The 13,811-nt window shown below is 43.5% G+C and overlaps 1 protein-coding gene across 2 annotated transcripts; it reads left to right on the forward strand.

The window, feature by feature from the left end:
- Positions 1-1,144: 1,144 nt before the first annotated feature.
- On the forward strand, positions 1,145-9,650 carry TENT5C (terminal nucleotidyltransferase 5C). Of its 2 annotated transcripts, none has more exons than XM_079323478.1 (2): positions 1,145-1,202; positions 3,736-9,650. In XM_079323478.1, the coding sequence occupies exon 2, from the start codon at positions 3,762-3,764 to the stop codon at positions 4,935-4,937; it is 1,176 nt and encodes a 391-aa protein (XP_079179604.1). In that variant the 5' UTR covers positions 1,145-1,202; positions 3,736-3,761; the 3' UTR covers positions 4,938-9,650. The 2 variants fall into 2 exon arrangements, with proteins under 2 accessions (XP_079179604.1, XP_079179603.1); XM_079323477.1 differs by lacking the exon at positions 1,145-1,202 and adding an exon at positions 1,880-1,913.
- Positions 9,651-13,811: the final 4,161 nt, after the last annotated feature.

Raw genomic sequence — 13,811 nt, forward strand, 5'->3', positions numbered from 1 at the left:
CAGAACACACAATCTCACACTCTGCACTGTTAACCACCAGCTGATTTTTATGACATTGCATCTCCAAGTTGATTCCTGTCCAGTCATTCCATCATCCTTGTTCGTGTGCACAGAGCCTCCCACAGCCCATCAGCCACAGTTTCCAGTAGCACGCTGTTTCAACACTGCTGTAATATCCTTGTGAGCCCATCCTTGTAGGTTCTGGCTGAGCGACTGGTTTGGATGTTTCCAGTCCAGCATCACAGGGAACTCTTTGGCAGAGCTGGACGTCTGAGATCTCTGCTGACTGCTGTTCTGTCTGGGACAAGGTGCCTTCAGGAAAGTCCTTTTGTATAACAGTCAGCTACTCATCGTAGCCCACAGATTTACAGAATCACAGAACCAATTAGGTTGGAAAAGACCTCTGAGATCATCGAGTTCAGCCTATGAACAAACACCACCATGGCAGGTAGATAATGGCACTGATATCCAGTCTTCCTTTAAACAACTCCAGAGATGGTGACTCCATCATCTCCCTGGGCAGTCCATACCAGTGTCTAATCTCCCTTTCCGTGAAGAATTTCTTCCTAATGTCCAACCTGAACCTGCCACAGTTTAAGACTGCCGCAGCTTAAAATTGTCGTCTCTGTCGACTGTCCCTTGTTGCCTGGGAGAAGAGATTGATCACCACCCGGCTACATCCTCCTTTCAGGCAGTTGTAGAAAGCCATAAGGTCTCCCTTGAGCCTCCTCTTCTCCGGACTAAACAACCCCATCTCCTTTAGCCGCTCATCATGGACTTGTGCTCCAGATCCTTCACCAACTTCGTTGCTTATCCTCGGAGTCGCTCCAGCCCCTCAAGGTCCTTCCTGAACTGAGGGGCCCTTTGAAAAGTTTGTATTTACATGGGAGGGGAGAGCGGGAAGCGGTCGCTGGACGCTGTGTGCGGAGTTCGCGGGGCGAGCCCCCGAGGTGGCGGGCGAGGGCTCCAGGGCACGGGCGGCCACCGCCGTCCGCTCCCCGCCCCGAGCGCGGCGGGGCTCCCGGGCGGAGCGCCCGGCGGCCGGAGCGGCGGCCAGAGCCGCCCCCGCTGCGGCGGGAGGGCCGGGCCGGGCCGGGCCGGGCGGGGCCGGGGCGGGGCGGCGATGAAGGGCCATAAAGGGCGGTCGCGGGCAGTGGTGAGGCTGGCGCGCTTGGTCGGGGTGAGTGAGCGGCGAGGCCGAGGTGAGCGGCGGGGCCGGGGCTCCTCTTCGGGGCTGAGCCGGCGGGGCGGGCGGCCGGGCTCTCCGGGGAGCAGGCGCTCGGCAGCGCTTCTGTCACGGCTGTGGGCGGTGGAGGCGGCGTAACGCGGGTTCCCCGCTGCGGGTTCTGCTCGGCTCGCTGAGGGGATGAGTGTCCTGCGGAGGGAGGGAGCCCGACCTCCCGTCCTCAGTGCCGCTGGCTCTGCGGGGTAGGCTCGTGGACTTTATGGGTGTTGTGGCAAATTATATGTCTTATAGGGGAAAGTTGCTGCTGCGGGTAACGCACCTAGTCGTGACCAAGGTGAAGATGTAGTTCTCGCTCTTTTTTACTTCTGATTTGAGTGTTATATTCAATGCTCTTTGCTCTCGATGCTAAAGATGGTTAGTGTTTCCTACCTCCGTAGTGGTTTTCTTCCCAGGGTACAAGGATTGCGCATCTTCGAGTGTCAGATCTAGTGAAGGGAACGGCTGGCAGTGAAGCAAGAGACATGGGTGCTGCTAGCATCCCAAATACATTGGAGTTGCTAGGAATCGGGTGTTGCTAACATACCCTTCCCGTGTAGGCAAACACAAGTGATTTAGGGATAGGAGGCTCTGGAGGTTGACAGCCTGAGAATTAAACTCTCCACTGAACTGGAAATTCAATACTTCATCTTCCTCACCCTGAGGGCAGCAATGTGCGTTATTCTCCTAGGTGAGGGCCACCAAGGGGAACCAAATGTGTGTGGTGAGGTTGGAAGCACTGGCCCAAGTCCTTTCTGGTCCTGGCTGAGTGAGCTGTGTGTGTTGGCTGCAGAGGGAGCTACAAATGAGAAGGAGGAGAGGGAGTAGTTTCATAGGTAGCAGCTGAAAGCACTTGCAGCTTCAGTTAGAAGTCATGGGAAGACTCTTGTCCTTTAGCGATTTGAAAGTTTTAATGGAAATACAGTGAGTTTACAAAGGAAATACACTTTAATGTTCTTGAACTGCCTGAGAGCAACTGCTGGCAGGCTTGATGCTTTTGTGTTTTTGCTGTGTTGGAGCATTAAGGAGTGAGCTTGAAGAACCTCTTGATTTGTCCTGGATTAAACATCTTGCAGACCACAGGTTTGTTTTGTGCCTGCTGGTGCTGATGTGATCCATGACAGCATAGTTCATAATGCAGCAACTCATGCTCAAGGACAGAAGCTACTTCCCCAGAAGCATTTTAACCTCACTGTGTACTTGCTCTAGGATTTGACTCTCTTCATCTGAAGAGGTGGCAGGTCAAATGAGTTGCTCAAAAGTGAAAAGGGGAGGCCTGAGATGACAATAGCTGGTCTTTGAAACTTTAAAATGTTCCGTGTACCGTGCTGTTGCACGGTAGGAGACTACAGGGTTTGGTTTTCATTCTCGGTAGGCAAGACTTAATTTGCTTAAGTTTGACTAGTCTGACCTTGGCAGCTGCAGTCTTCAGGAGTACTTAGGACAGAAGAAGGTGAAGCCTCAGTCTGTAGCTGTCAGGAAGCACTTGGCTACACAGAAGCCTGGAACACTTAGAAAAGGGTATGAACACCAGTTTGAGTTGCATGACTGTAGAATATCTGTAAAGTATCTACATGCTACAAAATGTAGGTGACATAGGGAGTCTTATTACAGCTAATCAGATCATTTTCTTATGCTTAAATGTTCAGACAAGGCTGTGACCAAGCCTCGTTAGTGAGATTCTGGGTGTTAAAAGAGTAACATGAATTTGACATGCATCATTTGAATTTATCCCAGATCTTATAAGCTTGTTTGCCCTTCACAAATGAGCAGAACTTGGGGCAAGTATGAGTATTTCCAGAAAAGTAGTTTGGTTAGGCAGTGTCTCTGAAGAAGGGTAAGGAGTTGCTTACAAAGACCAGAGTGCCCGTTCGATGCTCTTGCTTGATTATGCAGCTGAAATTCTGTCCAGGATGTTGAACTGCAGCTTTTTGTAGGAACAAGATGACTTGGCCTTTATCCTGTGAGTGATAGATGCTAGATTGTTCAGAAAGGAAAGAGTTCTATGAAAAGGAAGACATCTTGTATCTCTGGCATAATTTAAGAGTTATCAGTGGATGTCTAAGCCCTCAAATTAGCACCTGAGGGTCTTTTACAGTTGTATTAGTTTGAGCAGCAGTTTTATATGCATCATGATGCAACTTCCAAGTCTAACTCTCAGAAGTGCTTTGGAGCTCACCTCTCTTCATCTGGTGCTGGTGAGGACTTTAGCCTTAGGTAAAACTTGTGTCATCTTTGGTAATTCCCATTTGACACAAACTACTTTCCTTAAGTAACTCTACCTCACAAAAAAAGAGAATGACTGCTATTTTATTTTTTTTTTGCCTGCACCAATAGAAAAGCTGTGTCTCATTTCAGGTGAAAAGATTGCTGATAATCATTCATATGCAGAGTTATTTCTTTCTAGTTTGTGTCTGTGTGAATGGGCAGAAATGGAGCCTAGGAATAGATCTAGGAAGCACAAACAAAAGCTCTGACTTGTCTTTTTCTTCTTATATTCTATCTCTGTACAGTTTCCTTGGAGAAGAAAAGCCCTAAGATGGCAGGCAAAGGAAGTAGCAGAGCGGACTCCATGTCCTGCAGTGTACTGAACTGGGAGCAGGTCAGCCGTCTGCACGCGGTTCTTACAGAGGTGGTTCCGATCCACGGGCGGGGGAACTTCCCAACACTGCAGATAACTCTGAAGGACATTGTTCAGACGGTTCGGAGCCAGCTGAGCAAAGCAGGCATTGTGGTCCAGGATGTCCGTCTGAATGGCTCTGCAGCTGGTCATGTCCTGGTCAAGGATAATGGGTTGGGATGCAAAGACCTGGATCTCATTTTTCAAGTTTCTCTTCCAAGTGAGGCAGAGTTTCAGTTAGTTCGAGACGTGGTCTTGCGATCCCTCTTGAATTTCCTGCCGGAAGGAGTAAGCAAGCTGAAAATCAGTCCTGTTACACTGAAGGAAGCCTACATCCAGAAGCTGGTCAAAGTGCAGACGGAGACTGACCGTTGGAGCTTGATATCACTTTCCAACAAGCATGGCAAAAACGTCGAACTTAAGTTTGTAGACTGCATACGACGGCAGTTTGAGTTCAGTGTGGACTCATTCCAGATCATTCTGGACTCCCTGCTCTTTTACTATGACTACTCAGAAACCCCCATGTCAGAGCACTTCCATCCAACTGTGATTGGAGAGAGCATGTATGGAGACTTTGAAGCAGCTTTTGATCACCTCCAGAACAAGCTGATAGCTACAAAAAATCCTGAAGAGATCCGAGGTGGTGGACTACTGAAGTATAGTAACCTCTTAGTACGAGACTTCAGGCCCATGAATAAGGACGAGATCAAAACATTGGAGCGCTACATGTGCTCCCGATTCTTCATAGACTTCCCAGATATCCTGGATCAGCAGCGCAAGCTGGAGACCTACCTCCAGAACCACTTCTCCAAAGAAGAGAAGAGCAAGTACGACTACCTCATGATTCTGCGCAGGGTGGTGAATGAGAGCACTGTCTGCCTCATGGGACATGAGCGCAGGCAGACTCTCAATTTAATTTCTCTGCTGGCACTCAAGGTGCTGGCAGAACAGAATGTCATCCCTAATGCCACTAATGTAACCTGTTACTACCAGCCAGCACCTTATGTCAGTGATGCAAACTTCAGCAACTACTACCTTGCAAGTGCCCCTGTGCTGTACAGCCAGTCCTACCCCACTTGGTTGCCTTGCAATTGATTGCTTCCCTCAAGGGCTCCTGGGTGGAGGCTATTGAAAGCCATGATGCACAGTGTAAATGTAAACAAGTAATAAGTCAGTTGGATGTTCTCTAATGGAAATATGACTGTATCAGACTATCCATTTCCTGGTGTGCAGTGGGATTATGCAACCAGGTGACCTGCTATGAACCTTTCAGTGTATTTCTACAGATGCCAAAAAGCCTTATTACCTCTTTGTCAGGGAGAAGAGAACCAGCAGCAAAACATTAAGGGGAGCAGTTAAGAAACTTTGTACTGGCTCTGGAAGTGGCTGTTAATATGTGGTCTAGGTGGAGTATTCAGTAAACTAGGTTGGTTAATCAACTGTAAAATGCCTTAAGCAGAAGCTGCTCCTAGAGTGGTGGCAAAACTATTCCCTAACCTCATTACTCTTCCTCAGTCCAAGTTCTGGTCAAATTTCTCTTGAATTAATTGTGCCAAGACTGGGCTCATGTTATGCTTGGGCTGCTTTACTTAGTGACTATGTAGAGCTGGTAACAATATGGATATTGTCTGTTGTGTAGAGGACATAAACGTTGCTTCCTGTAGTGCCTATGGATATGTGATCCTGGCTTGAGTTCAAGATTAGTTTCTTGGAAGTGGAAGATAGTTTAGTAAGTCTATTTATAAAGCATAAACTGATTAAATTTTTCTTGACTACAAATCTTGGAAGGTGACATTTTTAAAAACACACCTAAACACAATCTAAAACTTGGTAATGTGAAAAGTCCATGAGTTGAGGAATTGAAGCTTTAAATAGAATTGGAGCCACAGTTTGAACACTGAACTTGGAAAAATATTTGAGTCCAGCATCAAGCTAAAGCCTGACTGTCTTTCAAAACAATTTTGGTACAGTTGGAAAGCAGCACAGCTCTTACTTTGGGGTTTGACCAGATTTTCTTCCTCACAGGTCCACAGTGAAACCTACAAAATTCCTAAACAGAAATCCCAAGCCACTATAAATTGCAGGATTATATGCACTCTTGCCTCAGTAAAAATTCTTAAAGTTCCTCCTAAAATGAATTTATTATTGTACAACTTCAGGCAGGTCCTGAAGCTTTGCCTTCCTGTCACCACTGAAGGGTTGAGCTTACTGGGTTATCACTATCACCTGGTCACTGTATGAGATGGCATTTTAAGTGGCTAGGGTAAAATTCTTCCTTTTTACTGCTCTTAACCCACTTGAAAAGGTATAAAAGCCCTAAGCAGAGTTATCCACAGAAGCTGTATGTATTGAAAGTCTGGGCCTGAGTTCAGAATAGTCTCTGGGAGAGTTTACATTTTCTTGGAGGTACAGGGGGTTGATCTTTCTGAAGGGTGTGTACTGAACTTGCTGCTTTTGAGACTCCTGGGCTTTATAAGAAAGGTTAAAAATTCCTCAGTTATTTATATAGTGGTATTATTAACTGGATGATTTTCACTGAATTGTAATAGTAAAATACATATAGCAGTGATCATGAGTTTATTTTGTTTAACCAGAGATGTAGACTAGAAAGGCAAGCCTTAGAACTATTTATTATGTGCTGCTGCAATGTTCAAGAATGCTTGTTCACTGAATCTTTTTGATTACTCTAACTATTTATTACTGTTTCTGCAAGCTTGTAAGACCAAAGTGCCTGATCCAGCAAAAGATTAAGGCTTAGAAGGTAAAGAAGAAAGCAGGTGAAACATCAATGTTTGTTTGCTATTCAAGGTGGAAAACAGCAGCAGTGCTGTGCTTAAATGACAGTAAGAATTGCCTGCTCATCATAAGACCAACAAATTCTTTCTGTTTTTTATAACTACTTCTTGAAGACTGTTTCAACAGAGCAGTGAGGATACTTGTCTGTTCAGATTTAGCTTAGGAAGGCAGAGAGGGATGCAATCTACAAAGTGGACTGTATGTAGCCAAGGAGGCTTTAGCTGAATTTCCTGAACAGTTTTGATAGCAACTTTGGTAGCTAAAAGACAAGTAAATTGGTGGATTATATTGGGGTTTTTTTTGTTGTTGTTGTTTTGTTTTGGTTTTTTTTTTCATGAAAGGCTTCCTGATTAGTCAGCCAAAGTAGCTAAACTTGAAAGCAAACCTGGCCTTTTTCATGAACTGTGACTTGGACTTGGTGTGGTTTACAGACAAGAGATCTGTCATCCAAGGCTTTGACTTTTAAAAAACTAACATGATGCCAGTGTTGTCATATGTGTTAAACTTAGTGCAAGTTTATTGTTAGAATGCAATCCTAGTCAAGAATAAGTTCTGCATAAAAAGCAATACTTGTCCACTATAGAGTTACACTAGAAAGAAGACTTAAGAATTTGTAATCTCTTGCATAGATGTGTTTAAAGCCAACCTCTGCTATGACCATTGCAGAAGTGAAACTGTTGCCTAGAGGGGCTTAGACTCAGGTGTCTGACTTCTGTGATATCATAGTTGAACTTTAGGAACTGGTTTTGTGCATTGCTCGTGTGGAAGAAATGGTGAGATGCTTGGTGAAAAATCCTAACAAGCTGGAAACAGACTTTATTAGTCTTTAATGCCTTGGCTGCTGAGCATCAGGCCAGGTGCATCTTCTGGAAAAAGAAATGCTAGAAAAAGAGAAAAGGCTGAATTGGATTCCTATGAGATAGAGCTATGGAGAAGTTAAGTTTCCTGCCACAAATATTGTGCTTTTGCTGATGTAACTTGATGCTGAGTCCTCTGAGGAAGCTCCACATTGAATTGCTGCTCTCTGAATAGCTGAGTGCCTGGGTTTGAGCTTTGCAGGATTCTGGTGTTCCCTGTCTAGTTGTTAAGATGCTCTGGGACTTGGGAAATTCTAATGCTTTGTAACCCATCTCTGATACTAAGACACTTAGATATTCTCAAAGGGTTAAATTGTATCCTGAAGCTGCACACTACCTGCTGCATTGACCCTGGAGTACCCGGGATTGCTGAGGCACGGCTTGTCCCATTGCCTTCAAAATAATCCTGGCTTGGCAGGTAATGCTGGTGTACTTAGTAGCTTTTCATCACTGTGCTGCAAGCAGCCCACCCCTTTCTGTTATGGGTTGTCCTGGCAGCTTGATAGTGTGAGTGGCAGTGGCTTAATTTGCTGTGAGTTAGCTGGTTTGAGTTCAGGTTTATGGTGGCCCCTATAGCAAGGGATGATTTGAGAATGAGCATTAGGTAAAAGTGATGCTAGGCCAAGTCTAGGATGCCTGTTTGATTCAGTCACCCCTCGGCACTAATAATGCCTCTGAAACCTGTTCTTACCTCTTGTGTGTCATGTGGAAGCTAGAGAGAAACTACTGTACTTCAGGCTGTTACCTGATACATTCCCTCTGGGCAGTGGCATTAAAACAAAACTGCAGTAACACTCAGTGCTTTGTTCCTCAGGATCAAGTTTCTACTAACTAGACTGTGGTATAAAATAGCTGTTTTATTCATATAGCTTATAAGACAAAGCCAATCTGAGGTTAAGCAGCTGTTGACAACACGTACTGCCAAGTTCCCCTTGACTTGCAGCTTATTGTTGTGACTTCCTCAATGTAAAATAGACCTTTTTTATTTGCTAGAGGTGCTACCAAAAAGACCTGGTAGAAGACTGTGTTTTAGTCACTTTGCTAAAATCCTTGTGCTGACCCATGGTCATTGTGGCAAGTTCTAAGCTAAACCGTAGTTCATGCTTACTCTGCTAAAGATTTAATTATTGCTGTGTTTGCCCAGCTCAGCCAATCACAAAGCTGGGGGTTTAAGAATACCGCTTGCTTCTGAATAACCATTTTTCAAAAGATCCTCATGCTTTCCCATAAATCACCTCCTACTACACTAGGTAGTATTTAAATCTAGTCCAAATACCTAAAGCTTTTGATTGAAACTTAAAGATCCATATTTTGGACTTGAGTTCTGTGGTTAAGCATTTGATATATGCCTAGGCTTTGTGGGTTTCTGATTCCTAGAATAACCACGGATGTTGATAGTGGTCTCTGCTTGTCGCTATATGAATAGTTGGGAAAAGGCCTCTTAGAAGAGAATCTGGACAAATTAATTTAGTTCTAAACTGTTAGTGTGCTGATGGTACTTGTTTCCTATTCCTCTCACTCAGTCAGGATTCTGTAACTTTTTGGCATGGGAATGAACAGTAAGTGGACCACAGCCACTGGCAACTTGGTCTAATTTGGGCATTGAGAGAGCCAAATGAATAATAAAACTTCTAGCCCTCACATTTGTCTTACTCAATTGTTTATTGAATACAGCTAAGTGTACTTCATAAATGTTCTTTATTTTCAGTGAAGCAAGATATAGAGTGGGACATTCGTCTACAGTAGAAACTTTGGGGGGAATAGTTGGAGCACTCTGGTTTTTCTCCCTTAAATGTCTGGATTAGGCTTGTCTCTGAATAAAATTGCACTTCCCATTGAAATTTAGATGGCCTTTTTTCTTGTGTTTATCTTATTTTTTTACTATTAAAAGATGTCACCTCTTGAAAAATCTGTCTCTTATCTCTTTGGAAGAAGTGAGTTTGGGGTTTTTTTCTTTCTTTCTCCCCTCTCCCTCTTATTGCTGGCAAAACAGGGTACTAGAAATATTTGGATTTGTGATGAGCCCAAATGTGAGATTGGTCATGTAACTTTGTCTACTGTTCTCCGCTGTGGTATTCATTTGTCATCCTTGGAAACTGGGGTTTGGACCTTAATGATGCTGAAATTCTTGTGCTAATAAACTTATGCTAAATAACCTTTGCCTCAAACTATTTTTGCATCTAAATGCTGACAAAGTATCTCTAGAGCTTATTGAACAGTGGGTGTGCAGGTGCACTTGTAAGGTGATTAATAGTGTGGGGTACACAGTAATGCTTGCTGTAGATGTTATTCAAGGTACATTTTTTTTTATGTCTGCCTCAATTTATTGAAGATTAGTCAGTTAAGGGAGACATTAATTTTTCATTATAGAGAAGGCTTCTAGAGAACCATTTTTTCCCTGTCATCTGGTCTCACCATTAAGGCATAGTGCAACACAGACCTAGACCTGTTAGGCAGGCCTGGTCTGAACTAAAGCCTGCCAGTCTGTTCTGTGACTCCATTTTATAGGCCACTGCAAACTCCAGCTCATGATCTAAGGGGGCAAGAAACAAAGCCAACAATTGTTCTTCAGGTTATTTTGCTTTCATGCTGTCATAAATACTGATGCTGCTATTAACCAATGGTCAGTGGGAGTTGAGCAGGTCAAAGCTAGGGTTGTGTGTCAGTCCACTTGCTGTTCCTGTGCTAGAATAAAGAATAAATGCTCTTTAAAAAAATGTGCTTGCTTCTAATCCCCTCCAGAGCTCAAACTGTAGCCCCAGTTAAGTATTGCTGGAGAAATTCCAGACTCCAGGACCTTGTAACACCTGCAGTGGAAACTTCTGTGGAACTTAGAGGCAGTGTAATCCCATGGAAGTAATCATGAACCTTGTGTAGTCCCTTTTCCAGATCTAATTGCTTCCCTATGAACTTAAATAGAGGACTAATAATGCAGCTGGGCAGCACCAACTATCTGCTTGTCAACTGAAACTCTCTTACCTTAACTCCTGTCTGTCACACCATGAACGCTTCAGAGTTATTTTGGGTACCACCCTTATGTTTTTAGAATACCAAACTCAGCCTTGCAGTGTGATAGTGAAACAATAAAATAGCTGTGCTTAGGCAAGTGCTGCCAGAGTACTCTGTATGTGCCATATAAAGTTTATATAATGGTGAACATTCAGAGGAACTAAAGAAAGGTGTTTTTTCTCTATAGCAGTCCTATTGTTAGTGAAAATAAGTATCCTGTTCTGGTGTATCTGCTAGAACTCTGCCTTCTGCATGCTGTGCAAGATGAGCTCAGTCATGTCATGGGCTGTGAGGCATTAGAGACAAGGTATTCTATATTATTGTCATTCTTTTGTCAGGTGTACTTATTTTCTCCTTCCTTCTGTCATGGAATACTTAATATTCTTGAAATCAGAGAATTCAAAGAGCCATTACAGAGAGAGTAGTTGGTCCTGTGAGAGGAAAAAAACCCTCTGCATTCTTATTTAATATTGCTTATTACATATTAGTATATTTAGTTCATCAATATATTAAATACCTGCACTTGCTATTTTCAGCAATAGAACAGCATTTTTACTTATCCAGCTTGAATATGGGTATAAAACACAGCAGTTGTTTTGCTGCAGAAGCAGTGTTGTGATCTGTTCTGCTTCATCTCAACGAATTGCATAGTCTACAGGCAAGACTGTCCAGCCAAGGGAGTACTTAGCCTGCCGAACCTTAGTGATTTTCCTCCTAGGAAAGGGTTGAGTCATCATGCTAGAAAAAGTGACTCTGGAAAAAACTGTGCAAAGCAGCTGCTAGAGCTTAAGCTGATAGTTTCTGTGAATGTTAAGGAATCCTATAAGTTTTTTAGTGTTATCCCATTGACCCTTGTCTAAGGGGTTTAATTAACCAGCAGGAACGAGTTGCCTGGGCTGTGCTGCAAAATACTGGGTTGTTTTTGTCACTGGTAAGTAGATTAAAAGACAATCCATATTACCCCACTGCTTGGAGAATAGAGTAGTGCAAACTCTGGGTGAAGTCTGGCCAAGACAGAGGACTGGCTGATCTAGTCTGTGTCAATAATCTTCTGTCACTGAGAAACCTCTGTAGAAACTTCTGCATACTTTAGGAGACTCCCAAGGCTTGATTGCACCTTGAACAAAGGGAAAATCCTCTTGCAAGAGAGGGTTGAAGGGTGAGAATTTTAATTTAGTCACTGCCTGCATGCAGCACAGCAAATCTGAGTGTGCCAGATATGTGGAATGTGAATTGCACACACAGACCAGTCCCTTTAGGGGTGCCTTTCTTACTTCAGAACTGTCTCCACCTGCAACAATTCCCTTCCCCACCCCCTCTCTATTGCTTATCTGAAAAACTTACACTGAAACTATATCTGAATGTTCCCTCCTGAAACTTAGTGCCCTAAGCTTGCCCTAAAGATAGTGACAATTCATCATGTACTGGGAGAACCTGTTCTAATATTTGACTGTGGTCATTACTGAGAATTTCAATTGCATTTTCACATTGGACTTTAAACTTCATCTTTGGCCTGTAGATTGCTGCATCCTTATCAACAAGGCTGAAAAGCCCCAGATGATCTCTTGCTATACAATTACCTCTTCAGTTCTTGGATGAACTGCAGAAAATAGGCACTTGAAGCTTTATGTTGTATACATTGGATTCAGAAGTCAGAAACACTTTCTTCTGTAACTTTGTTGTTCCTGTTTCTCATGACCCAGCACTAGCTGTTAGCTCAGTGCTCTACACACTTCCAAAAAACAGTGCTCAGGTTGCTTCTCAACCTCTTGATGTTTATGCCCACAAACTCTCCTGCTGTTTTTACCATGGCATTATGGCATGCCAAGTGTTTGTGCTGAGTCAGTTATCCATAGTAATTTCAAATTCCATCTGCTGCCTTCTGAGGCAGCTTCTACCATCTGCTATCAACAACATCTGTGCTCCTGGTTTCCAGATGTGGTATATTGCACTCGCGGTATTGGAAAAACATTTAGTCTGAATTCTATGGGCAAATACTCACTAAGTGGATGGACAGAATATTTAATCTTCATTGTTTACTATCGTGCTGTTTTCAGTGTTGCACAGTTCTCACAGTGTTGCATAGTTCTTGCATACTGAAGGGTACATGACATGGTTGTGGGCACTTTGAAACCTGCAGGTGGTTTAAAACCAGTGTCAGCACAAGTCCACAGACATACTAGATGCAGGTTATTTTGGGAGTTTTCATTTGTTCTGCAAATGCAGAGTAGAGACAGAGAAGAAACCTTATATTCTGTCAGTGCTTAACAGCAACTCCTCAGTCCTTTCCTCAGCACCCCCAGATCTAAAGCTCTGCAGTTACAAGTGTCCTTGAGGTCTACTACCTTTATTGATTTTACTTACTGCTAATAAAGAATAGATGAGTAGTCTAAGGGTCTTTTTTTTGGCACAACTGAAGTGCTCCATATTTCTGCTCTTGCCATCACATTTGTAACTCATCACAGCCATCTGCCTGTCTTGCTGCTCTTGTGGGGCTTCCCAAATATTGCACAGCCCTAACTGCCAGGACTGATGCAAGTCTCTAGACCCACCATGAGTTCCCTTCCATTTTGTCCTCCTGGACAGCCTTTCTTAAGGCTGGGACAAAGTAAGTTATTTTGGGGATGAGAGCCTGCCAGAGGCACAGTCCAAATTCCCTGTGATACCTATGGGAGTTTTTCTGGTGCTGTAAGGGATTTGCTAACAGCCTGGCAGATATGAGTGACATGGACTCTCGTGTTCCAGCTGTCCTGCTGCCCAGCTGTACTGGGCTGTGTCTCCTCAGCCCTGTTTGATCAGTGCGAGCAACATGCACAGATGGAGCTCAGCCTCCGGCATCAAATTCATGGAGTTACTCCAGAGAAATGCTGCTTGCAGGAAAAAATACCCCCAGCATCTGTTTTGGAGCAGAGGAAAATTTGAATGTGGAGTAATATTCCAGCTAAAGATGTGCATGCCTCAAATTGGTGGTTAGCCTCCCTCCTTGTAGCACTTCTCTGGTAGAAGATTCCTATTGTCTTGGTTTGATTTAGGTTTGCCAATTTTAATATACTCAATTTCTCTTTGAGATAGGATTTAGGAGCAAAACAAGGCAGGCCTACAACTTAAAAGAGTATAAAGAAGAAATTTATTAATAACATAGAAAAAATAAGAAATTTGGAATAAGATTTGCAGATTGCTCCCTCCTCCCCCTCACCTTCCATATTTCTTAACAACAACATACAAAGACACTTCAGTCAGTCATTCACTTAAATAATCATTTCAGTTCATTCTAGAGAGAGAAGCTCCTTCTTGTTTTAGGCACAGA

The sequence above is a fragment of the Erithacus rubecula genome (assembly GCF_903797595.1).
Source record: "Erithacus rubecula genome assembly, chromosome: 1".
NCBI classification, from domain to species: Eukaryota; Metazoa; Chordata; class Aves; order Passeriformes; family Muscicapidae; genus Erithacus; species Erithacus rubecula.